Raw genomic sequence first — 25,566 nt, forward strand, 5'->3', positions numbered from 1 at the left:
TGGTTAAGGGGATTAGGGAGCACAGCCCCATTCCTGGCAGGGGCAGCAGGGAAAGGCAACCAGCGGGAGTCAGAACCACACTCCGAGGAAGTGAATCACACCCCGCGGCCTCACCCGCCCACGCTCCGGACTGGCAGCTCCACGGAGGCTTGGGCCGCACAGCAGCCGGTCGTCCGGAGGACAGAAGGCCCCTGTGCTCGGCCGGACAGAGACCCAGCTCGCAGAAGCGTCCTCCAGAACCTGCCACCGAGTTTCAAAGGGGACGATTTCGACAATCTCTCACTTTGGAGGAACATAAAGAAACTTGTGAGAACTGAGAAACAGTTAAGGTGATAATTTTTTTTTACCACCAAATAAAGAGTCTGTGCGAAAGATGTTTTCAAAAGCAGTAACTTACCCTATCCAACATTTTTATCCAGAAAATAAACAGTGAGTACAGTACTCAGACACTATCCTCTACCCTTCACCAAGGCAACCACATGCCGGTTTTCTGACATGAAGGCAGCTCTTGGAAGGCTTCCTCGGCCGTGTGATGCACATGAGGTGGAATGGAAAGAGAGATGTAAGGGAGTTCAAGGGGCGAACTTTAACATAAAATGTTAGGTAAACCAGAGAGACAGGACAGCCATTATGCACCAGGCATCAAGGGGTCAGGGAGCCAACGTGACTTCCAGTCCCCACGCTCTGAACACACCCGAGTGAGAAAGGCCACCACACACTGAACGGGACTGCGGGCTCTCCCACAGGAAGCAGAGTGAGGGCTGGGAAGGGCGGAGACCGTTGAAAACCACCTGCATCGCTCTACGTCTCCAGGCCCTAGGAAACACAAAGTTCCTCAGGACAGTTTAACCCAAAGAAATCCATTTACTGCATTTCCTGAGTGAGCATGACCGTCTTCTATCCAGAAAAGTTCGTCTGAAATGTCTCCTTCTGTCTGTAACAAAGGGACACCAATCCCACGAATGTAGATGTGAGAGCTGGTTGACCAGCTGCCGGGCCCCTCCCAATGAGGAAGAGCAGCTGGAGTAAGCCTCCTTCCTCAGTCTGCATGGAACTGTGCCACTGTCCTCAACGGGAACTCTAACTCTGATTGGCAGTTTAAAATCTACATTAAAAGGCACTTTTCAATGCGCCAGTACTCCTATAAATGCTTCTATTACATTTCTACCCAATCTTTATATAAAAAAAAACCCTTTGCAATCGAGGCTTTCCACTTCAACACGGGGGAACTTTGTTTTCTTGAGTAACTGCAATGATCAAAGACAACATTCATTTTGTGGTTTTAGGAGAGCCCTTAAAAACTAGTTAAAAGTTACAAAAAACCACAGTCACTTACCAAAATAAAAAACAAAGATTAGCAAAAGGAGAAAACAAAGGCAGGTGCAGGAGGACTTGTCTCCTCGCTCCTCCCTGTGCTGAGGAGCCTGTCCTGGGCTGGCACACGGGGCTGATGCGCAGTATTCATGAATGAAGGTCTACCTTGTGAACAGCACAAAGTCATTTTATATACACGTGGCCACTGTGCAGCTGACTGGGTAGGAGCAAAGGTGAATAGCTTGAAAAATGTTTTAATCAAACATCTGATTAAATGTTTAATCTCTTCTTCAGTAACTGCCCATTCAATTTGTGGCCAGTATTTTGCAGCTGAGGCAACAAAATGCATAACTCCAGGTGCTAAGGCTGAGCAACTCATCCTTAGGACAGCTTCTAGCTCCTAACAAACAAGACCAGCCGTCAAGAGTGCCCACATAAGAGGAAACAGAGGCTGGTATAGACAGTTATCTGCAACAGCTAATATTAACATCAGCAACTCAAGAGGGAGGGAGGAGGAAGCAATTTTTAAAACGAAGACATAGCAACTGCTCACGTGTTCAGTGCTCTCAGTGCATGCTGGGCGCGACACTAAACACACTGCATATTTTTAACTCGCACAGCCTATGTGGTAGCATTATCCCTGTTTACAGATGAGGACACGGAGGCACAGAGAGGTGACTTGCCCGAGGCCACCAGTCACTGAGAGGCAGAGCCCGAGGTCTGCTGGTGAGCACGTCCCGGTTCTCAACCACCTGCTATTTGGTGTCCAATACTCCGCGGAACCCCAGTCGGCCCTCACTGAACTCATGGATAGGTTCTGTGGCTTTAAGTGAACCGAGGTATAATGACACCAGCTTTCCCACAGGCTAATCATGATAGACAAGACTCGGGTTCCTACGACATCCTCAACATTGTAACTACCTGGTGTTAACTGAAACGACATTTTCGAGGACCTGCTTGCTTGTACCCTGTTACCCTCTGAGCAGAGAAGGCTAACGGATGTCTGGAGGGTTCTCTCTGAGATTAAAACCACGTGCCACGCTGCAGAAAAGCTTCTGAATTAAATGACTCGATTTCATGCCGACACGGGGCAACCCTACACGAGGTCCTGGGAGACCTGGAGAGCTCTAGCAAGGCGCCTCCTGTGAGGACATGTGCCCCGTGGCTTCCAGACGCTTCGGCCAGAGGAGAGAGGGCTGAGCAACGGACCTGGGCTCCTCTCCACTGCCGCTCTGTGCCAGGTGTGCAGGGGGCGGAGGCTGGATGACAGGGGGTGGCATTCTCTAAGCAGGCAGAAGACAAGTTTCCTCTTTCAAAAACGTGAATTCAGCCACATTTTAAAATGGATCAGCATTAAATGCTTTATATACTATCTCAACACTGAAATTTCCATAAATCCAACCTAGTTCCTATGGTATAGAAGGTCACTTCACAGAGAAAGTTGACTTTTTAAACTACACGAAATCTCAGGTCCCCAGCAGAGAGCTGTGGCTTTATTAAGAGTAACTGAAACCATTTATAGTTTTAAGTATGTGGATTCATATATTCCTATTAAGCTCAGGAAATTCATGCCAAGTACCTATCCACCAACTTTCCCATTCCCTGAAAATCAGAGCGGCGTTACCTTGGGTCCAGAAGCAACCTCACACCTGGCCCCTGCTGGCGTGGGCCGGCCTCTCTCCATTGGCACCTCATCGTGCCCGGGGGATGTTTTCCATCTCGACCTCGAGATGCTTTGTTCCACAGTAGCCTATATCTTAGTCCATGTTTTCTATTTTCCTCATAATATAAATTTTATTGTAGGAAATACATCATGGACTAATTATAATAAGGCAGAGAAAGAAAAACGCTTAAAAATTCTTTATTATGCTGAAAAATATTCGGCTTCATATGCCGCTCTCGTGTGAAGTAATACCAGAGTTATTAGACCCACATTCCATCCCTGGCTTGAGTGCGCTTGTGCTGAGCGGCCCTGCGAGGGTCATCAGCCACTGTCATTTCCTCACGGCCCCAGGGGCTGGCTTAGCACTCTCCGCCCCACCTCTGGGGACAAGCTCGGGGCAAATGAGATAAGGGCCTGGCAAGCACTTGATTTCTTTGGAACCCAAATTACGCTTTCGTAAGCTCATTTTTGTCAGCCTAAGTGCTATGAATGTGGGCAAGAATCAGTGCTAAACTCACTTGTAGAACAAAGAGATGGCATTGTCCACAACTGGTGTTTGCAGAGAAAGGAGCGTGCTTTCAGGGCATGTGGTTTGTATCAGCGAGCAGCCTCCCGGGCTCTCTGATAGCACTCCCTGGAAAGAGGGCGTCTCTGGGAGCCCCTCCTTAACAGACTCCTCCCCAAACCTTCTGCGCCTCATCTGAGAATTACCCAGCCCTGGGCAGATGACTCTTCCTTAAGCACTCTCCAAGAGGCTCAGTCAAAAACATCCCCCCACCCAGTTTCTGCAATGGAATCAAATTCCATGATAACAAGTAATTCATAACAGACATCATAAATTAAGTCCCACAGGCAGAATGTGGTTGAGTAATTTCCCTCGACAGATATATCTACCTGTGTCATCAGGGGCTGTCTAGACCTGAAGAATGCACGGTGGAAAGGACCTTGAGACATAAGAAAAGTTCCTGCCATCTGAGGAACAGAAGGGGACTTTCCGCCTAGGACTCGTTCAGAGAAACTGTGTTTTACAAACTGACTCAGGAAAGAATGCAGTTTCCCGATTTTCAAATAGCATTCTCCCGAATCGTCTACCGAACCCAACATGCCCTACCAGAGAAGTGCAGAAAGGGAGATGGCCGTGAGACACCTCCCCGCAGAGAACACACACATGCAGGCGTGGGCGGGAGCCAACACGCACCCTCTCTTCGGAAGGCCTTCTGGGTGTAGGTTCTCGCCAACTCCAAACTCCAAATGCTCACTTATCTTTGTTAGGCCCCGCATCCTGTTTATTCTCACCCCCAACGCAGACCCCAAGAACGGAAGACAGCCCATTGCAAGTCTATGATCTTAGGAAGACGTTTCATCCCTTTTTCCTACTTTTGAGCCTATTGAGGGCTGGTGGTCTCAGTGAGGGGTATTAAAGCAAATACATGCCACACCCACTTAAAAAAACTGAGTTTTGGAGTGTCATTGCTTCAAGATGGGTGAGAATCATGAGAACGTTGAGCTGAGTGCTGCTGAGTGACAGAGTATTGTCACAGTTTCACTCAGGAACATCAGGGGACACCTCCACAGAGCTCAGGTGGGGACAGTGGCTGCCTTCACAGAAGTGGTCCTGCAGGGCTGACTGGGCTGTGGAATGAAGCTTAGAGATAACGCATTAGACGAGATGGACAGAAATTGGTGAATTATCTCCACGGATAAAATACCTGATAGGCAGTTTTTCAAAAACTCTGATGTCCCAGTAAACTCCCCGGCAGAATGATCAATTTCTGCAAACCTACACTTTTCTCTTAGTGATTTATTCTTCCTCTTTCACTGGATACAAATAGAATTTGCTGTCTGGATGGCAACAGCCCTTCAGATCATGCCTGATTTTACTACAGGAGTAATGCAGGCTGGGTTCCAGGTTCACATAAGCCTGTTAAGCCGGAACGGATCTGAAGCAGAACTAGTTCTGCAGTTCCTAACGCCAGGAGAGAGCCTGATTTCTGTGGCAAACCTCCTGTGGACTCCAGTTGGCCACACCCCAGGGGCCAGGGCTGCACTGGGTGCTGGTGCCCGAATTCTCCACATGTGAGGAGGCGCGTGGGAGCCCCTTAGCTCATGCAGGGGGCAGCTCTGGATCCCCACCACCACCCATTTATATATGAGCTGCATGAGAAAACCAAGTCAGCATTTCTTCTTGCAATGACCTCCAGAGGAGTCTTAACACACTTTCCAAAGGCAGAACTTCTTACATTTATTTGTCTCTTTGGCAATGTCAAATAACTTAAAAAAATAAACCTTAAACTCATGTCTAGGTAAGCCCAGACCAGATCCGTGAGGACGTATCTGGGAAGAATGAATTTTGGGCTTGATGGGCCTACAGCTGGAGCGGTGAATCTCAGCCAAGGCAAGTCTGTGGAACGGTCTGAAAGAGCGTGGCCACTCCCCTCGACCTGAGCTTCTATTACTTCCTATAACTATTAAGAATCATTACTGTAATTCTTATGCAAACTGTGTATTGAAATTACTCAATTGCCTCAATTACTGTTTTTTTTTTAAAGAAAATAATCAGAATTACTCTAATGAAATGTTTCCAAGTTTAAACTTTATTTTCTTAAGGGCTGTGGGGTGGGGCCGCGGGGAGAGATGCTATTAAGAACGAAAAGCAGGAACATGTAATTTATCTTATTCCTCACTATTACTACTGGCAAGAGATATGTGCTGAATGCTAACACACTGAGCTCTGAAAAGAATGCAATGAGACATTGTTTTTATTCTTCAGTGCTGATACTCTAAGCATTTGAAGTTCTAGGAGTTATTAAGTGAACTCAAAAAATGGAATAAGAAACAACTGATTATTCAAACTAGAAGGATTTTGAAAATAAGATCCCTGAAGAAAAGCAGTATTTTAAAACCTACTTAACTTGTGTCTTGGAAATTACATCAAATACCATGAGTTCTTCTGTAAACTTAGTGAGAAAAGACTAAAGTCTAAAACTGTAAGAACTGCCATCTGAAAATAACCCCAATATGGGACCCTCTTCTCTGTCAGGAATCATTCCCAGATGAGGGTGAAGTCGGGGCACTTCCTTGCTATGAAGGAGCTTCGCAAAGAGCTCCTGCATCTCACGACCAGGATGATGGTTTCACACGGGAAAGCACAGCCTGCATGAGGCAGTGAGAAACCCAGGAACTCTGAACTGATGATGGTAAGTTAAATAAAACCCCTATTTATTGTCAAATACTTCTTTTTTAAAAAAAAATAAGTTGGTCTCGAATTCTAGAAAAAGAACAGAGCAGGTGCTCCTGTCAGCAGAACAGAAGACTTGGTCGAGATGAATGCCCTGGCTTTTACGGAGGACATCTGTGCATCATGTAAGCCCAGGATTCCAGCTTCTCCTGTTAATTTACTTTGTAGGTTTTGTGACTCTGTCAAGACAGAATCAGGGATCCTCCAGGCCATGACTGTGGACTTTGATACGAATCAGATCTCTCTCGATACCAGTCAGCACCGGTGCAGGCCCAGCCCAGGGCACACTTCCTATTTCTGTTGTGTTGGCCAAAAAGTCCGCTATGCTTTTTTCCATAAAATAAAAGGCACAATCTTCATTTTCACCAATCACTTTATTGATTTAAGTATTTTGAGTATGTTGGCTATCTCCTGCTATGGGCTTCTAGTATAGGCCAGGGGTGCTGCTAAACATCTTCCAATGCATAAGACAGCCCCACAGCAAAGAGTAATTTGGCCAAAATGTCAGTAGTACCAAGAAACTTCACAAAACACTTTGACACATTCAATCAGTCACAGCACCTTCTCCACACACTGTACATTTTTTTATGTGTCAGTTGTGTTTTTACCTTTCTTGAAATAATAAAGCATAATATGCCAAAAATGTTGTATATTTTCTTCTATCTTCAACATTATAATGGCTGCACAAAAATTCACCAATTTTGATAAGTTTTTTAAAAAATGCACGGTGATACGACAGCTGTCACAATACAATCTAACAAAATTGTTTCAAATGACATTAAAGACAACCAAGCACTACTAGAACCATCGTACAGAAAAAAACACAATGGACTTTTTGGCCCACCCAGCAGAAGGCTCCTCAGGGCCAAGGTGGAAGAAGCCGGTGCCCCTGCTTCGTCAATCGAACGCCTCTGCTTTTATGTGCCAGGGCTCTGTGTAATACTATTTCAAAATAATAGGTTCTCCTGCTTAATATAAAATTAAAGAGCTTAAATGCACTGCCTGCGACACCATGACAGAAAACCAGGTGACAGCACTGGGAAAGGCAAGTGATTTTTTTTTTTTGAATCCTCAGGGTCAACATCTTCTAACCCTGATAGCCCCGAGTCTTCACCCTGGGACTGAGTCCTGACCTCGCTCTGAGCACATGGCAGCTGGCTGAGCCTACTGATGACACCTGTCGCTGACAGACAGAGAGAGGCTACTTCACATCAGACCCCTGCCTAGCTGCATTTGTGCCCCCCCCCCCCCCCCCCCCCCGCCCGCCAAAGGCTGGGTGCGGCTCACCTTATCACTGTCCAGTGTGTTCTGAGACGTCCGGGAGGCGATTGAAATTGTGTCGGGCTGGCTGCTGCCATCACCTTGGCTGTCCAGGTCCTCACCATCCCTGGAGACATAAGACACTTTGACTTTCTGACTCTGTTGGAGTCGTTTTTCAAGGCTGGTGAAGATCATCCGCCAGTCATTGGAGACAGAACAGACGTGTTTAAAAACATGCAAGTGAGTCTTCGTGGTTGCTGCGACCCCACTGCACTCACAAGGACTGATCACGCTTTACTGGCACAGGCTTTTTGCCAGGCACTGGGCCAAGCGTCTAACCTATCTTATTCCATTCAATTTACAGAATAAAATACAGTTGATATGATTATTTCCGGTTTAGAAATGAGAAACAAAAATGGCTACTGTGACTTGTCCAAGGCCTTGTGCACGATTTGCACATGTGCCCAGACTCACCCTGGGTGGGAAAGGGAAGTGACCAGGGATTTGTACCTAGCCCTTCAATTACTTTAAGCTGCAGCAGGATCTTGTCTTGATAAAGTGATTTCATTGCTAAGAATGTGACATATAAATGGTGTTTAAAAAAAAAAAAACATTCCTCAAAATGCCTGACAACTTCTGAAAAATATGAAGTTAACATTGCCTTGTTCCTTCCCCATTCAATACACAGACTCACCGGAAGTTCCTGCAGCACACTCACCTCCTGCCCTTCTGTCTGGTGGCCGGGGCTGTTTTGGGGATGTGAATGGGCTCCTTCAGGGCGCCTTTCAGGTGGATGGTCCGCTCCTGTATGACTTCCCGGATGTGCTTGATCCAGTCCTGCTTGTTTTCTATGCTGGAGGCCTTAACGAGGCATGAGAACCCATCAGGACACGGAAGGGGCCCTCTCCGGATCCTGCGCTAACCACGGGCAGGCCTCCTGCATTCCTGGGGTTTCCCATTTTAAAAATACCTTCCCAGCAGAGAAGCAACCACATCCGACGTTTGATGTGCCACCAAACCAATGATCCTTGTTTTGAGTATTTTTTCATCAAAACCATTTTTATTTTTTAGCATTTATATCATTTCAGATCTCTGGATATTCTTATCATCAATCATTCCCTGGCCCCAAGACATTAAAAGCAGCCCTGGGAAAATACGAAAACACAGCCACCCCAAACCAAAACTTCTCTAAGGCTATTTAGGCCAAGAGTAGTGGTCAGTGGCTACTGAAGTGTCAATGGAACTGAACTAATGCCCACGAGTCGTGTTGCCCTATCCGCTGGACTCATCGAACAGCTGCAGCGGCCGCAGCACAGCACCTGCATCCTCCGCTCACCCCACGAGCTCCGTGTGGGTCAGGCCTCCTGATCCTCGAGGGAACACGGCGTGGACACCAAGTCACACTACCAGCAGGTGAAGGAGCTGGAGTTGTTCCAAGAGTGCATGGCAGAGCCTGCCCCTCAGCTCTGCATTAATGTCCCTCTGCTTATAAACTGGAATGAACCACTAGAGTAAACCAGTGCAACCTACTGCCAACTCCACATGGTGGACGTGCCTCAACTTGATTATAGCTGTGGAAAAAGATTCTCCGAACATGACACATAGTAGATACTCAATAAGCATCTGCTGAACGAACACACATGGCATCACTTTTTCCAAATTTCTTTCCTTGCACTGTGCCTCAAAGGAGGTGGTTTGTTTTTCCTTTTTACATGTGCTAGGCCTTAGTAATAGTTTTTAATCTCCTTACAGAAAACACCAACCTCCTGTGATATAAACAGAATTCCCTGTAAATGATTAAAACAATCATCGGTGGGATTTGTAGATGAGATCACAGAAGGGAGGGGCCCCACCGCTTTCTCACAGTGGGCCTTGTTTCGGAAACAAGAAAGCCGAAGCCTGTGGGGCGAAGGGAAATTAAAATTGAGAACTCTCTGGACAAAATGCTCTCTCTGGAGCACACGTCTGCAAAGTCACTGTGGGGCAGTGACGGGGACAGGAAGGATAAGAGGAGCCTGTCACTTCCATCACGGAGCCGCTCCCAGGAGAGGACAGCAGTCGGACCCACGGCTTTGGGGCGGGAGGCAGGGTGGCCAGGGGACAGCGGCGTGTGTCTGAGAAACAAGCATCTGGGGCCGGCACTCAGAACAGGCAGATCTCCTGGAATCTAAGAGCCTGATGCAAACGTTCGGGAGGAGGAGCAAGGAGAAGCACCCGAGGAAGGACGTTGGGCAGTGCTGGGCGCCGACGGAGAAAAGCTGCCGCCGTGGCTCAGAAACGCAGACAATTCTCACGCCAGACAGCAAATTCATCGCTACATTTGTGGAGCGCAGACCTCCTAGTAGTCTCAGTCTGTTCAAGGGAGGACTTAGAAAGAAAATTCTCCCTTGTGGACGATAAAAGTAAAAAGAAAACAAAAGGCCACAATTTTGTGTTCCAGTTCCTGGGCCGTCACCACCACGCCCACGCCCTCCTCCGGCACCACCGCCACCTCACTGCTGTCCCCACCGAAAGCTCCAGCATCTTCTCAGCCATCACGGTCACCTCTGCCCCCGCCTATTCCAGAGCCACCGTCACTACCACCTCCACTGCCACCACCTCCACCGCGGCACCACAGAGCAGTCTCCGAAGTTAACAAGGACATCATTCCCTTTAGTCTCTACTTGGAAGCCAGAAAAACCTTCCTCAAAATTCCCTAGAAAACCTTCATCTGGTAAAGCCCACAGGAAGTCTTATTCAACTGCACCATGAGCATTTTATCATGTCCTAAGTGAGAGTAATCCATATCTGGCTAAGACATCTGGCGCTCTTTTTTAGACACACCCTTTGGCATCTGTCACTGCAACTAATCTGGAAAAACACTTAATATAAGCTGGAACTTTTAGGTCTTCAGTATAGTTTAAAATTGTATGCCTTAGAGAAGTTCAGTTATCTACAATTTAGTTAACAGTGCAATTAATACTTTACAGGGCTTTATGCCACTATTAACAAGAACACACTGGTCTGGTAATCATATACTCACTGCAAAAACAATTCATCCTTTCTATGTGACTAAACACCTTGATGCACAATGACGTAACAGTCAGTGGTCAGTCACTCAAGTACAGGCTGCACAAGAGTGACACGCTGCTGAATAATCATGGGTGCTGGAAATACCATAGGGAGATTAGAATGAATGCACAAGGCAAAATCGCTGACATGCAAGTTCACACACCCGAGTCCTATTAAGCTTTTGGCTCATCTCCCAATTTCTACAAATCTCTGTCTACATCTCCCCCAGAAGGTCCTTCAGTGGACTATGGTCTTTCCAGACAGCTCAGAAACAGACAGTTCCATCTGTATTTTCTCAAACATGGAGGGAGGGAGGGAAGTTATTTAAGACACTCCTAAGAGTCCTCTGCCATGCCTAGGAGACGCCAGGACAATTGAAACAGAGCTCAAATCAAATATTCAAAGGTATTTCCCTCCCCCAAAGACTATGTACCTCAAAGCACTCTTAGTGTTTTTCAACACTGGAAATCAAAGCATTATCAAAACCCCTGTGTCTGGTAATTATCCCCCTTTTCCCTCTGCCCCCAAACTAGAAAGTGAAAGAGCCTTAGGGCCCCAACGGAGACTCTTGGCATGTTCCACCTCGAAGCTCTCAGAGGCAGTCACAACCCCATCAGGTGCCCGTCTCCTTCAGGAAACCCGAGGTCAAGTGTGCAGTGAGAGCTGTGGGTCCATACCCCTTTCCTCCTCTGTCTTAACTTCCTGCATCTCTTCGGGAATGTACTAATTCTTTTTAGGGCTGGAAGTATGGGAGAAGCCTGATGACTTGCTCCATTCGGTCTTTAGTAGGCGAGCAAGAGCTTAGCTCACATTCCTTCAACCCTGGAATACTGAACTGAATGCATTCTACCCTTCTTTCTGGGGTGCTCACTGATCCCAATAGGACATTAAAGGAAGCCATAAAACTATATGAAAATTAGTGTGTCCCAACCACAGGGGAAGAAAAGCATACACTGCCATGACAAACTTGTCATACAGCACATCCCCGAGCTCCAAGTGAACGTACCTTAAGGACAATCTTATTATCTGAGGTTGGCGTCCTCCCCACCCACAGTGCAAATTTGCAAGGATCTCCTTCCACGTGTTCTGTGACACCCAACTCTGAGGTCTGAAGAAAAAGACAAGCATGAGTAGTTGAGAGTACAATTCAAAGACCCAAACAAAAACAAACAAATAAACCCCCCCCCACAAAATGTTTTTGGTGACTTGTGGTCATGCTAGGTTATAACGACACAGTTTGTTAACATGTTAATAGGAAATCTTTAGGCCCCATTTTAGTTAAAATAAGGAAATTTTGTTCTTCGGCTAAAACTATGGGTTTTATCTTTTTTTTAAATTTCCTCTGAGCACCTCTACTGGAGATTCTAATGCAAGTCAACAAGTATACCCAGAGAAAGCAAAGCAAAGCAAAATATCTGAAGGCTCTATTACCTGAAAAATCAAGAGTGGACTAATTTCAACCTTATAAGTAACAAAATGAGTTTGTTCTAGTTGTAAAAGCTGCCACCTTCCATTTTCAGCATCAGTCGAGTAGCTTCACAGAAGGCAAATGATGTCCACTTTGTTTATCAACAGCATTACCTTTTAGCATTTCACCAATAATTGTAAGGACTAAGAGACAAAACTGCTCTCTGTAATATATGCAGCTGTAACATGCAGAGCACGGAAGAGCATAGATGAAGGTCAACATCTTCAGCCCCCACACCCCACCATGATCAAGTTCGCCCTGAATGCGTTCTTCTCCCTCCAGCAAAGGAAGTGATTCATAAGTCGTAGCTCCAGAGGTGGCCTCTGAGGGAACCCTAACTTTTCGAAGATAAATTAAGTGAAGATGTATCAGCTTCTAAAACAGACTAGCTTGGTCTCAAAGGATAGATTAAAGCCAGCTAGTGAAATCACTAGCCAGCAACGCTGCACTTTTCCTTTGCAGTTAGAACATGATCTAAAATGACGTCAGGTGGGCTGCGATCCAAAGGACAATCTCAAACCGGGTGTCGGCCAAAGAAAATGGTATGAAAACCATTAGTTTGAACTTGCAAAGTCCAGATTATTATTCAGATGATTTCTACACTTGGTAGTATTTTATTACTTTGGGAATTTGATTAACATATGGATATCATAAAAATGTATAATGTATAAAATATAAATTATCCAAATTCCAAACATCTACCAATATTTATAAGCAATCTGCCATACCTTGTAGCAAGAAACCAAACTCTGCTGCATTTTCTCTTCTTTCTCTGATGGTGACTTTTCCTTAGTTTTGCCCAAACCGCCCGCTGCCTGACCCTGCCCGGCTATTTGTTTGGTGACAGTCCTCTGAGGTACTGCCCGCCAAGGGAAGAAGGAAATCCAGGGGGCCCAGGGGACGACATGGGCCCGAGACTTCTCTGAGCATCGAGTGTGATTCTATAGAGACTGGGTGGGCACTAGTAATGAAAAAAAGGTACCAGGTGTGTTTCTCTTGCCAGGAAGTACACTGACAAGTAAGAATTCAAATGTTTCACTGTATCTACCAAGCACCCAAGGATAGCTGCCTCTAAATAGGTGGGATCGCAGACCTTTAAAACTATTATTGCTTACATGTATTTTCCTCCAATAACCATATTTTGCTATTGTTAACCCACATACTCATGTATTACACACTTATTTTTAGTGAAAAAATTCTCAAATCTCATCATTAAGATCCCATAGTGAGCCACCCAGTAAGGCGGCTTAAATATATTCCAATGTTGGTGAAGGAAAATGTAATTACAATAATATGAGAACTTATTCATAGCCTGATGTGATCATTTTATGTATTTATAAAGCTAGTAAAGGTACACGGGAGGTATAGGATTTAAATTCACTTACAAAGTGTTTTCTTATCCTGTCATTAGATTCTCTGGAATTTGGAAAAAACAAGTGTCCCGAGTCTAGGAAGCGCACACGCAGGAGCGCTCTCTAGTGGACCCAGGCTGTCAAAGAATTTCACCGAGGATGAAAACAGGACAATTTTGGACTTTCGCATTTTAGGATGGCTGGGGAGGTTAAACTGAAGGTGACAAATAGTGCTTTTCCCCCATCTACAGAAAAGTTGCAATTGTGTGACCTTTAAACTTAAAATTCTGCATGTCTATACTTACAAACAGTTTGCTTTTATAAAGGTACTTGCTTCTCCCACTGGAATCTTTCACTTCTTTACTAAACACTAAGGACATTTCAAAAAGGAAGAGATGCCGCTCTCGACCCTTTCGAATTAAGGTTTTTGGGTCCCACACTTGGAAGGATTCCTGCAGGATGAGTTCTCCCTGAGACTCAATATTTTCATCAAACCCTGCAACATAAAAAGAGGAGGCGCAATCAACTTAAAACAAAAATGAAAAAGACAGCATTATGACTACTTAAACATTTGTGGAACGCCCATCGATTAAATGTCAGAAGACCGTTTCCCATTAGGGCCCCTGACTCCAGTCTCCCCAGCACTGACCCATCCATCCGCAAAGGACAGTTCTTCCTGAAACAAGTCTTCACATGTATTTTCCATAGTTCAAAAAAAAATTTGCAGGGACTCCTCTTGGTTTATTTTTCAAGTTCTATCTCTTTAGGGTTCTCACCATCTGGGACTGGCTTAACTCTCTACCCCGGGTTGCCCTTCACTCACGGACTCCACCATACTGACCTCTTCCTCCTCCTCCCAGAACGCCCCCTGACTTCCCACAGGCCCTCATCTACTCCAGCCTATCTTGATCCTCTGCTTCCTCAGCCTAGAACACCCTGCCCACACATTCCACGGCGGTTCTAGGCATCCTTCAAAGCCTTGGCTAGCCTTCTTTCTGGGAAATGTCCCTGGCTACTCATCTTTGGTGGAGTTCTCCTTCCTTCGAATATAAAACTCTGCATGCGAACCGGTCATGCTCTGGCCCCTGGTTGGCTCTCCCTAACACTCACCTCTTCATGGAAGTGACCCATTATATGGACTTAAAGATACCCAGGGCAGGTAGGAGCTGCTAGTTATCTCCCAGCTTCCACTCTGCCCCTCCTCCTTAATAGCAGACACCCCCTTCAAGGACGCAGAAGGCAGCACTGCATTTCCCCAGCACCCTCTGCAGTTCAGGGCAGCCACACACCTATGCTCAGGCCAGGTGGGGACAGTCATGAGTACAATGTCTAATTTCTGCCCTTCTAGCTGTTCCCTGCCCTCCCTCTCCCCCTCTTCCTGCCAGACAGAAGGTGAACAGGGTCTCGACACACCCTGAATCCAGCCAGCCAGCCAGACAACACCCAAGGAGTGGAGAGAAAAGAGTTGGAACAGAACCCGAGCCCCGGACATCATGAAGGGCTGCCGCACCAGCTCAGGGTTTCACATCAGAGAAGGAGAAAGCCATGTCTCTTGGCCTCTGGTTTTGGGGTCTCTGCAACAAAGAGTAAGCAGCACCTCTGTCCTAATTAGTGTGCTATCAAGGCAACAGCGAGAATGACACTGGCCACCATAGGTTTCTTATAAAGATTTCTGTGTAACTGATCATAAGAATTAAGCTATGTAACACAGAATGAGCTTTTGTGAACAGAGGCATTCACAGAAATTGTAATTGCGACACAAATTTTGATGTGCATTTAGCTAATTCTCTACTGTGTTATACGCCATGTGGAACTACATACCCAGGTATATGGTACCTGCTATGTTCAAGGCTTCAGTGAATGATGCAAGACAGAGAGATGAGGAAGCAACAAGCTCTTTTAAGGATTTTATGGTCTTGGGGGACTGACCTATCCCGCCTTCCACCCACCCGTCTGTCACAGAGACCAGGCAGACGACACAAAGTGCCCCTGGGGCTCAGGGTGTGCAGAGGCCATTCTCCAGGAATGAACAGGGACAGGCGTTTAGAGAGATGGAGGTGGTTCATGTGATCTTTAGGGGAAGCAATGAAACCAGTTCATTAAAAAAGAAGACATTCACATTTACACTCTTGGATCTTAAGCAAACACAGAGGCACGCAGCCACGATTTTCAGGGCACGGGAAATTCCTTTACCGACATCGGCAGAGAGCATACCAGTGCACTTGGGGGACGCGGGGGTCCCGTTACCTTCCAGCATGCTTAGGTGCATGGCGTCGTTGGCCCGCTTGGGCACGCTGAGCATCACCTCCAGGCCGTCTTTGATCTCCCCCTTTCCTTCCTCGCAGCACGTGAGCAGCTCCTGCGGAAGACCAAGCCCATGAGCTGGCCCCAAACTGTGAAATTCTCTACCACTGTGGTCTTTGCAGAAATGAGAGTCCACAAAGATCCATGGTTTTCAAGACAAAAAACGGCCTGTGGTCTACAGGGCGTATATTCTCATAGAAAATGAATTACTGCCCACACATCACATCAGAATACACCAGGGGTAGTAAAAATTTAATATAAAATTAGTGTTCACATTAGCTATCAAGCCTCAAAAAAGATAAATAAAAATATTTGGTTAGCAGAGCGGAGCACAGTCAGCTCCTGGTTGTATCTGAAGGTCACGCCAGAGTCCGGCTGGTGCTGCTGTGCTTCCCGCAGGCCCCCAGCGAGTTTTTGAAGCTCTGTGCCATGCACACAGCGCCGTCGAACCTGGAACCGCCACACAGCACAGCGGGGCAGTAACGCTGTGGGAATGTCCACAGTGAAACAGCTTTCTGTTGTGTGGGGGAGGTTTGGAAAACGCTCCAATGACTGCACTACACTCCCGGGTGCAAGTACACCTCAGATCTCAGTGGAACATCGGTGTGACATGAACATGGCAGGGACAACAAGTCCGATTCTTCTGCACTCCAAGATATTGCACCAGTGCATTAATGACTATTAATCGGTGAGGGACAGTGTCAACAGCTTTTTGTGTCCCTGTGTTCAATAGAGGGACATGACAGTGTAGTCAGCTTTGGTGTCACACTGGATGGCTAAGAGCAACCCAGCTACCCAACAAATGCCTTTACTCACAGCCGGAGGATGCTTATCTATTATTTTGAACAACATGGCAAAAAAGTGCTTCAAAAGCACACGGAGACTAACTGCACTGGCGGAAAACCGTACGTCTGTTCTTCACAAGAACCGCTCAGCAGAACTAAGGGAGGTTTATAAATTAAAGCACCAGTCTAACCGTGAGTGACTGGACGGGAGGTCACACAGAAAGCGATCTTTAGCGGAACCACATGCCAGAAGGAAAATCCTTGGAGCCTGAGGACGTCAAGAGGTAAACTGCTTTTGTGGAATTAGAAGGCAAAGAGCAAACATTAATATAAACGGCTCAGCCTCCTGGCTTCCATTTCACGCTCACAGCGCCCACATGTCCTGCACAGGCCGGCAGACCAGCACTCAGCAAGGCTCTGGTACCGAAGTGCAGGAGGTCTGTTCTGATAGAGAAGTCCCAGGACCGTCTCACTTTCACAAAAGAACGCAGCTACTTCCTAACTGTTTCTAGATTTTTCTTACCAACAAAAAGAGTAAAGTGTTTTCGTAACTCCAGGAACTCATAGCTCCATCTATCTTCTGATTTCATTGTCACCTCCTATTGCTGTGTTGGGGGTGAACTGGGGACAGCTGGAGTCGTAAATACTATCCCTGGGATGAATGGATGGTTGGTATAGTCCAAGGCTTAGTTAGTAACATTCACCAGCCAGGGAAACGGCAGGGAAACATCAGATGGAGGCTGTAGATTATTTTTCTTGTAGTCAGGAGAACACGTATCGATTATGTATGTAACACATTCTTTGATATTTTTATCACAAATTCTAAGTTTTCTTTACCATGCAATTGTCAAGCTAATAGTGATTATTAAATTTTTACCAGTGTGATTTTAATTGTGATCATTCAAAACCAAGAAAAAGCAGAGGCCAGTGTGACTCACATGCTTGTGATTTGTATGAAGAATATGCATGAATCTGTGCGACAAATGGACAGATGACTAGCTAGAGATAAGGGGGAGGAAGCTCCCGAGGGTGAGTTCTCCCTGGATTCACTGGAAAACCCAGGCATCAGCCTGACCTGAGTGCAGGGCCACGCACCCAGGTGGTAGGGATCCAGTGACAATGCTGGGCATGACCCTCGCCCTCAGGGGCCAGTTGACACCTGCAGATGAGCACCGTGCAGATTAGCCTCACCCTGTGAGGCTAACTTAACCTACACACGTACACAGCACAGCACAGTGGCTGGCCCACAGTCAGCTGCCATCGTAGGAACAATGGTCTAAAATATCCAGGGCTGACAGATGTCTCTCTCCTTTCTCATTCTGTGTTGGGGACTACTACTGCTCAGTGATGTTGAGGTGCATAATGAAGGAATATACTCTTAGTTACCTGCTACACTAAGAAACTGGGCAGCGAAATAAATGGCAATGTATTTAAAAATAAAAACAATATGCTGGGTGTTATTTTAAAAATTCAGAGTACTCTACATAGAAAAAAAATGGTCAGAATAGTAATGTATAAATCAACATTTTGCGGGCCGATGCTTCATACATACTTTTAAAAGGAGCTGATACTTCGTTATTCGCTGAACTGGTTTAATAAGGTAGGAAGAGATGGAATTGGCTAATCCATGCCGCTGCTGTATCTCCTGAATGAAACAAAAATTACATATATAAATAAAAACATCACTGTGTAAGTTAGATAGCACCAACTAAAAGTTTACATTTATTTTCCCCACAATGAATATACACAGATAATTTTTCTGTAAGTATACAGCAGAAATAACTGATTATTCTTTTAATGTGGTCAACCTAAAAATAATAAAGCTCAGCCAAGTTATCACTTTGAACCCAGAGGGCAGCAGCGTTTGCTCTGTGCTGCTGGCTCTCCGGTGCAGAGATCAAACAGGCCACACCCCAGTCAGGGACTGACTCACCGTCTCTCCCGAGGCTTCCCCTGCTGAGTCACAGACCACAGCCCGCCCCATGGCCCACCTCCCGCTACAAGAGGCCTCCTCCTTCCATCTCCGCACTATTAAGGAATTCTGCTCTCCTACGCACGCTGGTTACTCAACTACCTTCAAGCCCAGAATTTCCACACCAACAGATTGTGTCTGCATTTTCTTAGTTCTTGGCATCCTTCTCAGAAGTTTTTCAAAAACACCAATTATCATCTGACAGTCTATGCTTCAACTTCACTGTTGGATTTAGAAGCCACCACATGCCCCTGTGACCCCCGGCTGTCATTTAGGTTTGGCTCCCCAGCACAAGCGGACTAGAGCGTGAGTGCTGTGAAGTGCCACCGCAGGAATCGCCAACCACTTGGCATCCAGCAGATTAAATGGAAAACCTGACTCCTCCTCCTCTGGCTCCCAGGTCATAAATATGTTTTTGAGAGTTTCTTTTCAACTGGCAAAGATGAAAAAATATGCAATTCAAGATGTAATGACGATTACACGCCATTGTCATTTAATATCACATCTAAAGGATTTCTTTCCACATACAGTATAATTGAAAGTCTTAAGGACAGGTCATTGAGTTCTGGACAGTGTTAACCCACTTGCAACCAACTCCCAAACCAAGACACAGAACATTTCTGCTGTCATGGAAAGTCCTCTCATGCCCCTTTCTGATCACTTCCTCCCAGCCCTACAGCCCCGCCGCCACCAAGAGGTGGAGACAGTGTCATCCTTGTTGGAGATTCTGTTACCACAGATTGGCTTTGCACATTCTGAAAGCTCATATAAAAGGAATCATGCAGAACAGAATTCCTTTACATCTAGCTGCTCTCAGGCCACATTTTTAAGATTAATCCATGCTGTTCATGTAGCAAGAGCTGACCCTTCGCACGGCTGAGCAGCAGCCCCTCTCCTGGACGTGCCACCACACACGGGAAACACAGCGCACCGTCTCCTTGGTGCACCCTGTTCCAACAGCATTGTCAGAACTGCATCTCCAGTGTTTCTAAACATGGATCTATTCTGTTGACATCCCTATTACCTCATCATAGAATTATACAATTGAAAAATGGTTATAAGATCACAGTAGTCTTCTAAAATACCTCACAAAGATTTAATCCTGCTGAAATAATAAAGTTTCCCTTTTCTGAAATTTCTTTTCCTATAAAATTTTGCTTTGGATGGGAGGGTGCGGAGAGCTGGGGGTAAAAGGAGTTTCTAGCTCCCTGGTCAGCGGCATATGTATCCGAGGCCAGGATTTCTCCTTTGCATTTGTAACTAAGTCATTTACAGGCAATAAAGTCCTGGCTGTTTTCACTCCTCTCTGCACAGGTGGGCGCCCTGTGTTACTCCCACTCTCTGCACAGACCCTGAGAGTCCAAGGAACCCCCGACAGATGAGCAAAAACACTGTACAAAAAGAACTACAGACATGTAACCTGTGAAATCTCTAAGTTAGACAAACATGACTTCCTGTGTTCTTGAAAATTTTTAGGGCAAAAGGCTTTTAAAAAACGGCTCTGGTTCCAAGCCTTAAATGTGCCACGTGTTCTCACTGCTTAGGCCTTAACTCGTTCTAACACTACATGTAGCCATACAGTGTGGGGTTTCTCCTCATGGCGAAGACCCAGGGCTGTGTGAGACACTGAGAAGAAACAGCAGCGCTGGCCTGGGAGCAGACTTCGTGTTTACGAGGGCAGTGACGTGGGAGCGCTGGTCCTGAGAATGACGGTGAAGACAGGGCCACCTGCAGGTGGGGCCTCCCCTCAGAGACAGGAGCTAAACTGTGTTCTGCCCTCGGAGGCGGTCAGAGAAGGGCAGGTTATCTATCCCCGCCGGCCTTGTGCAAGCGTGCCCACGGGAACACCCAGCGTCCTGGTGGCCTGGTGCACCAAATCATGCACAATGTGCAAAAGCACCTCCTCCTTCAGTGAAGATTTATTTGGCACACATTTGACTGCATTCGGGAAACCCAAAAGGCATTCTACATGTTACACCATAAGTGTCCATTCCTTTCTGTAGTAAGTCACTACCCTGTAATATCTTTTAAAAACAAAGATGAGCTACCTCTGTGTTTACACCAAGGAGAATACAACTGGTAAACCTCCCGCTGTGCCTAGCAGTTACAGTGCCATTTGTAAAATTGTATGGGTAGGTCACTTATGGAAAATAGTAACACCATGAAATTAAAATGGGAAAAATAAATGATTTAAAAAGATTCAAAGTTACCTTTTTAAGAGGGGGGAAAGGCTTAATTTCATAGTTTATATCTTTGATACAAAATTTTACAAGTAAAAATTTATGATTATATAAAAATAATAGTAATGATGTATACACATGTGCATATAAAATCTGAATTTCTGGCAGGGGAGAGTGGGGGGGGAAGGGGACAACTGTAATTGAGTAACAATAAAAAAATGTTTTACATATCTGAATTTCTTACTGATACATAGCTTGCTATACTTCAGAAGGAGCTTTTAAAAACAGAAGGAAATACAAGAATATCCCACCATATATGTGATAGATAAAAATAAAAATGTTGTCCCATGAATCGGGTGAAAGTCATGAATAATTCTGCATTTTGGGCATGCTGAATACAACTTAGGAAATTTCACCGTCTCCTTAGCTTTTCACGACTTACATCGAAGTAGGACCCAGCGTGCTCCAGTATCAGCTGAGTAGAATCAGGCTTGTTTTTGCAGTAAGTGACATACATTTGAAACTTGTCTGCCTATAAATAAAGAGAAATTAGACTATCACTGTCAAATGGCTGCACATCAAAATATGATAAACTTTTATGAAGAAAAGAAATGGTGTGGATTAAAGGTATTTAATCCCTAAATTAAAGAAACACTATTTTATAAAGACACCTATTAAAATAAGAAGCACCTCCCGCTGATACCACACACCTCCAGAAGCCTCCCTTGACCCTGCTGCAAGCTGGGGCCGGGCACCTCTCTCCCCGCACAGTGGTGTGTGGAAATGCAGGCAGTGTGCTTCGATGGCACGATCACCAGATCACTTGCTTGCCTTCCCTCAGGACTGGGTGACCCCTTTGTTCCCCCCACCCCACCCGGGACCGGCACTCACAGCAAGCCGAGAATTCCCAGGCCACGCAGAGGTCCAGCACACTACAAGGTCTATTTCAGACCATCACTACTGCCAATAATAAGCTCGTTCTGCATTAATAACTAGCTGGGGAATGCAATTCTTTGAAACAAAGCCTGGTTCTCTATGCAGCTACCAGTAGAAGACGGTGACAGAAGAGACATGAACACTGTTCCCTCTAACTTCCTTCCAAGACACCAAGTAATTGTGGGACGAGAAGCCGAGGTTTCATTACCCAAGTGACAAAGCAATGCCCGACGTCCTCTGGCAGCTGCTCGTATTTTTCCAGCTCTTTCAGGAATATGCTACAGAGAATAAAAACATCATATTACTAAGAGATTTTAAAACATTTTAGTAGTGAAATATGGTAGAAATTTGACCAAGCATGCCATGGCTTAAGGCAAAACCTGAATTTCATCATTTTAATCATGTGCAGTGAAACATGTGTGCCCCCTAGATTTTGAGATTTAACGAAATGTACAGCTCTTAACTAGGCTAAGTTATTGTGACTTTCAGCTAATCAGTTCAGCATTTAAACACTGTCTAATATAAACTCATCTTAGTGGCTCACTTCTGGGAAGGTGTGATGTTTAGTAGCCAGGGGCATAATGTAGAGAGGTAAGTGTCTGATCGGAAGAAGCCCTTTAGATGCCAGTGTCTTTTGTTGGGGTGGGAGCCGGGGAGTGAGGACGACCCTGGAAGCCCCACATCGTCTTTCCACAGGCTACTGGGCTGTGCAGACTCTACCTAAAGGAGCTTCTGCTGCTTTTTAAAAATTTTTTGGAAACAAGACTATGTGTCTCCTTAACCAAGGGAAAGTATATTTAGTTTGCACAAACCACGCATCAGCTCCACCCTCAGTTCCTTCTTCCCTCTTCTCCAAAAAGACCAAACGTGAGCCTGCCACCCACGGAAATCTCTTCCTTCTTTTAACCCTGCGAAACAACTTATGTAGCAGCTGATGGCACATAAGCTAGAGAGAGGCTCAGGTTCTCACAAAGAGGGTTTTCACCGTTTTCCTAGTCTTATTTCTGCAGAAAGTGAGCACAGATATAAAACTGAGTCTGGATTGAAGTAGTCTCGAGAATGTCAGTCTTTCTGAAGAAAGCTGGACAGGATTCACTCAGATTTCAAGAGTCACTGAAACCAATCTTTGCTTCTCTCGGAACCCCTGATTTCTTGTTATGAAAGGTCAACACAGGACCGAGATTCCCGGAGTAACTAGCCACGGATCCCCAAAGATAAAGCCACTCACTTGTTGTGGAACTCATAGATTTCCTGCATGTTCCCGAAGATGATGAGTTCTTTGTTCACGATGCCTGGGGGGATCTCCTCCACGCCGCTGGTCATTTCCCACAGGTAGGTCTGGCCGGGAGGGAAGCAGAGGCGTTAGACAGAAACCAACACCACATTTTTAAGAAACGGATGTTCATGACATCTGTAGATACGGACCCAGAGTTAATGTATACCTGAACACATAGCTTAAGAATGGAATCTTTCCAACAAGCATTAAAAAAAACTGGGGGGGAGGGGGAGAAAGAGCTCCCCCGTTGCTGTAATACTTGAGAACAGTCCCTATACTTTTCTGCTCTAAACTTACTTCCAGCTTTGAATGACCTAGTCCACAAGGCACAACAAATATTTGTAACACTGAGCACTAGTTGTCAATTATAATTAGGAGGCACGCTTCTCGGAAGCTGCTGTAAAACTCTGCACAAAGGGACTGTCAGCCAGGCCGTCATGGGACAAACGGAACACGAGGATTAATGCTGCGTCATCCCCGCACTGAGCAGAAAACAAGCCCGGAACTTCACAGAAGTGCGGAAACACGAGACCGGCGGCTTACACACACTTTAAATCTCAAAAACAATGAAAAAGTGAGATTATAAGAATTACTACTAGGAAGGAATAAATACAAGATTACACTCAGTCTAAAGAAACAAGTTACAAAACTTACTTACATCCATACACTCCCGGAGGTCTCTGACGTAAGCCTTTTCCGTCTGAATTAACTCAGCCATTATGAACCTTACACAGAGGAAGACAGCAAGTAGTTCAGTTCACAGGCACGATACACTACCCACTTCTATGGTTATGAAATAATAAAGCGGTTTAAAAATCTCCAGGCAGTAATGGTTTTTTTTCACAATTAAATCAAGAATAGATAGAACGATAGTAGTATCCAGCCACCATTCAAAGGGAAAACAGTTTAGATTGAAGCAATTTATCCGGGGCCAGACAGTGCTTTGCGGGGGGCTGTCCTGTGCCTTGTGGGACGGTTAGCAGCCTCCCTGGTTGCCACCCACCAAGTGCCAGGAGCAACCCTCCCCCCACCACCTGAGTGGCAACCAAAAATGTCTCCACACATTGCAGTGTCCCCCAGGAGACAAAACTGCCCCTGACCAAGAATCACTGGTTTAGAACTATCTTTTTGTTATATTAATATCTAGTATAGTTCACTAGTTGGCAATGTTTAAACACCTCCACTTGTGTTATTAATTTCTTCTTAGTACTGCTACTCATGACCTACTGATGATGAATGATAATAAGTCAAGTTGCCAGCCCCACTTGAAACAGGGGCACGAGGATAAAAATAACGAGATACTATTTCTGACGTAGGTGATAAGGGTCAGTGCACGCAGTCAAGTCTGAGCTGCAAAAACTAAGCACATTCAGAACAAGAAGTCATAATGCCATTTGGTTTCAGAGCACACGCAGAAGAAGAATGTTTGTCCAAGTGACGTTTTCTTGACTCTTTCAATAAATCTGGCAGGTTCTTAAAGACCAGCTTACTCTTTCCTGCGGGCAGATTTCCGTTTTTCTTCATTAAGCTCATGAGCGGCATCACGCAGTTTCACCTCTGACCCAGGGATACTGGCTGGAATGATATCTAGCTGAAGACTTTTACTCTGCGGAATAAGAGAGTCAGTGAACTGCAGTGAGCTGAATCAACAAAGGGGACTCGAAGAAGAGCACCGCGATTTATTCAGTTCGCACAAAGCAATTTACCGATTTGTTGGAATCTGAAGAAATCCCCAGGGCTTTCTCCAAAGAGGTCCTGTACTTCTCCATCCGCAAAGAGAAATCTCTGTACCTCTTATCCACGGCAGTGACACATTTTTTTATCTCTGCCGCATGGGCATGCCCTTTTTCACAAAAGCCATCAGCTAGCTGTATCAATAGCTTCACCCTCTCTTTGGTTTGCTGCAAAAAAACAATACAACAGGAAAGTATTATGAAGCTAATGAACCCAGCTGCCAAGGATCAGAGACACCAGTAACTTGCCTAGAATTCAGCTCTAAACCAGAAAAACACCGCTGGTGACAGAAGCCCAGACTCCCGTCCCAAGTCCACCCAGTTCACCTCCCTGAGTGGAGACGAGATCTTTCCTCAGCTCCTCCACCACAAAGGGTGTTTTTAAGACCCAGGCTAAAAAAAAAATCTAGACTTTCAACGTCTTCATCTGGTCAGTGATCAGTAAAAATCTGTGGAATGCAAAATGAATGCGCACTCGGGATGTGCTCCCCGTGAATCTAAGACTATCCTCCTTTGAATGTACATGTGTGGGTTGCAGAGACCGTCCCTGAGTTACGCGTGTTTACGCTGTGTGCCCGGTTAGACCACAAGTTCGATCAGGGCAGCAGCCATCCGAGATTCTGCTTTTCCTGATGCACACACGTGTCCTCCCGTGGCGGACACTCAGCAGAATCCCTGATGCAGCTCCTCTGCATCACACGCTCCTGTCTCTTTCCACTCTTGGGGGATGTCACCAGTCAGGGAATGATGTCTACAGAGGTATTTTAGCTTTTGTTCCCTGTTTAGAACTCTCTCTTTTAAAAAAATTATTTCAGCCCTGGTTGGTGTGGCTCAGTGGATTGAGCACTGGCTTGTGAACTGAAAGGTCGCCAGTTCGATTCCTGGTCAGGGCACATGCCTGGGTTGCGGGCCCAGTCCCCAGTGGTGTGCACGAGACAGGCCACAGGTAGGTGTTTCTCTCACACATCGATGTTTCTCTCTCTCTTCCTCCCTTCCCCTCTCTCTAAAAATAAATAAATAAAAGCCTTTTAAAG

General features: G+C 45.7%; 1 protein-coding gene across 6 annotated transcripts in view; it reads right to left on the bottom strand.

Annotated features, from left to right (window-relative positions):
- Nucleotides 1-25,566, bottom strand: part of TRIO (trio Rho guanine nucleotide exchange factor) — a 326,106-nt gene that overhangs the window by 81,139 nt on the left and 219,401 nt on the right. For all 6 annotated transcript variants that reach the window (XM_036020253.1, XM_028515627.2, XM_036020255.1 and 3 more), the window contains exons 22-33: nt 24,506-24,700; nt 24,290-24,405; nt 23,458-23,524; nt 22,752-22,861; nt 21,732-21,801; nt 21,030-21,119; nt 17,988-18,080; nt 15,594-15,705; nt 13,652-13,842; nt 11,533-11,634; nt 8,194-8,336; nt 7,503-7,602 (exon numbers count right to left, since the gene is read on the bottom strand). In XM_036020253.1, coding sequence (XP_035876146.1) covers nt 7,503-7,602; nt 8,194-8,336; nt 11,533-11,634; nt 13,652-13,842; nt 15,594-15,705; nt 17,988-18,080; nt 21,030-21,119; nt 21,732-21,801; nt 22,752-22,861; nt 23,458-23,524; nt 24,290-24,405; nt 24,506-24,700 — 1,389 coding nt within the window. The remainder of the gene's footprint in view (nt 1-7,502; nt 7,603-8,193; nt 8,337-11,532; nt 11,635-13,651; nt 13,843-15,593; nt 15,706-17,987; nt 18,081-21,029; nt 21,120-21,731; nt 21,802-22,751; nt 22,862-23,457; nt 23,525-24,289; nt 24,406-24,505; nt 24,701-25,566) is intronic.

The sequence above is a fragment of the Phyllostomus discolor genome, chromosome 3 (genome assembly GCF_004126475.2).
Source record: "Phyllostomus discolor isolate MPI-MPIP mPhyDis1 chromosome 3, mPhyDis1.pri.v3, whole genome shotgun sequence".
Taxonomy (NCBI): Eukaryota; Metazoa; Chordata; class Mammalia; order Chiroptera; family Phyllostomidae; genus Phyllostomus; species Phyllostomus discolor.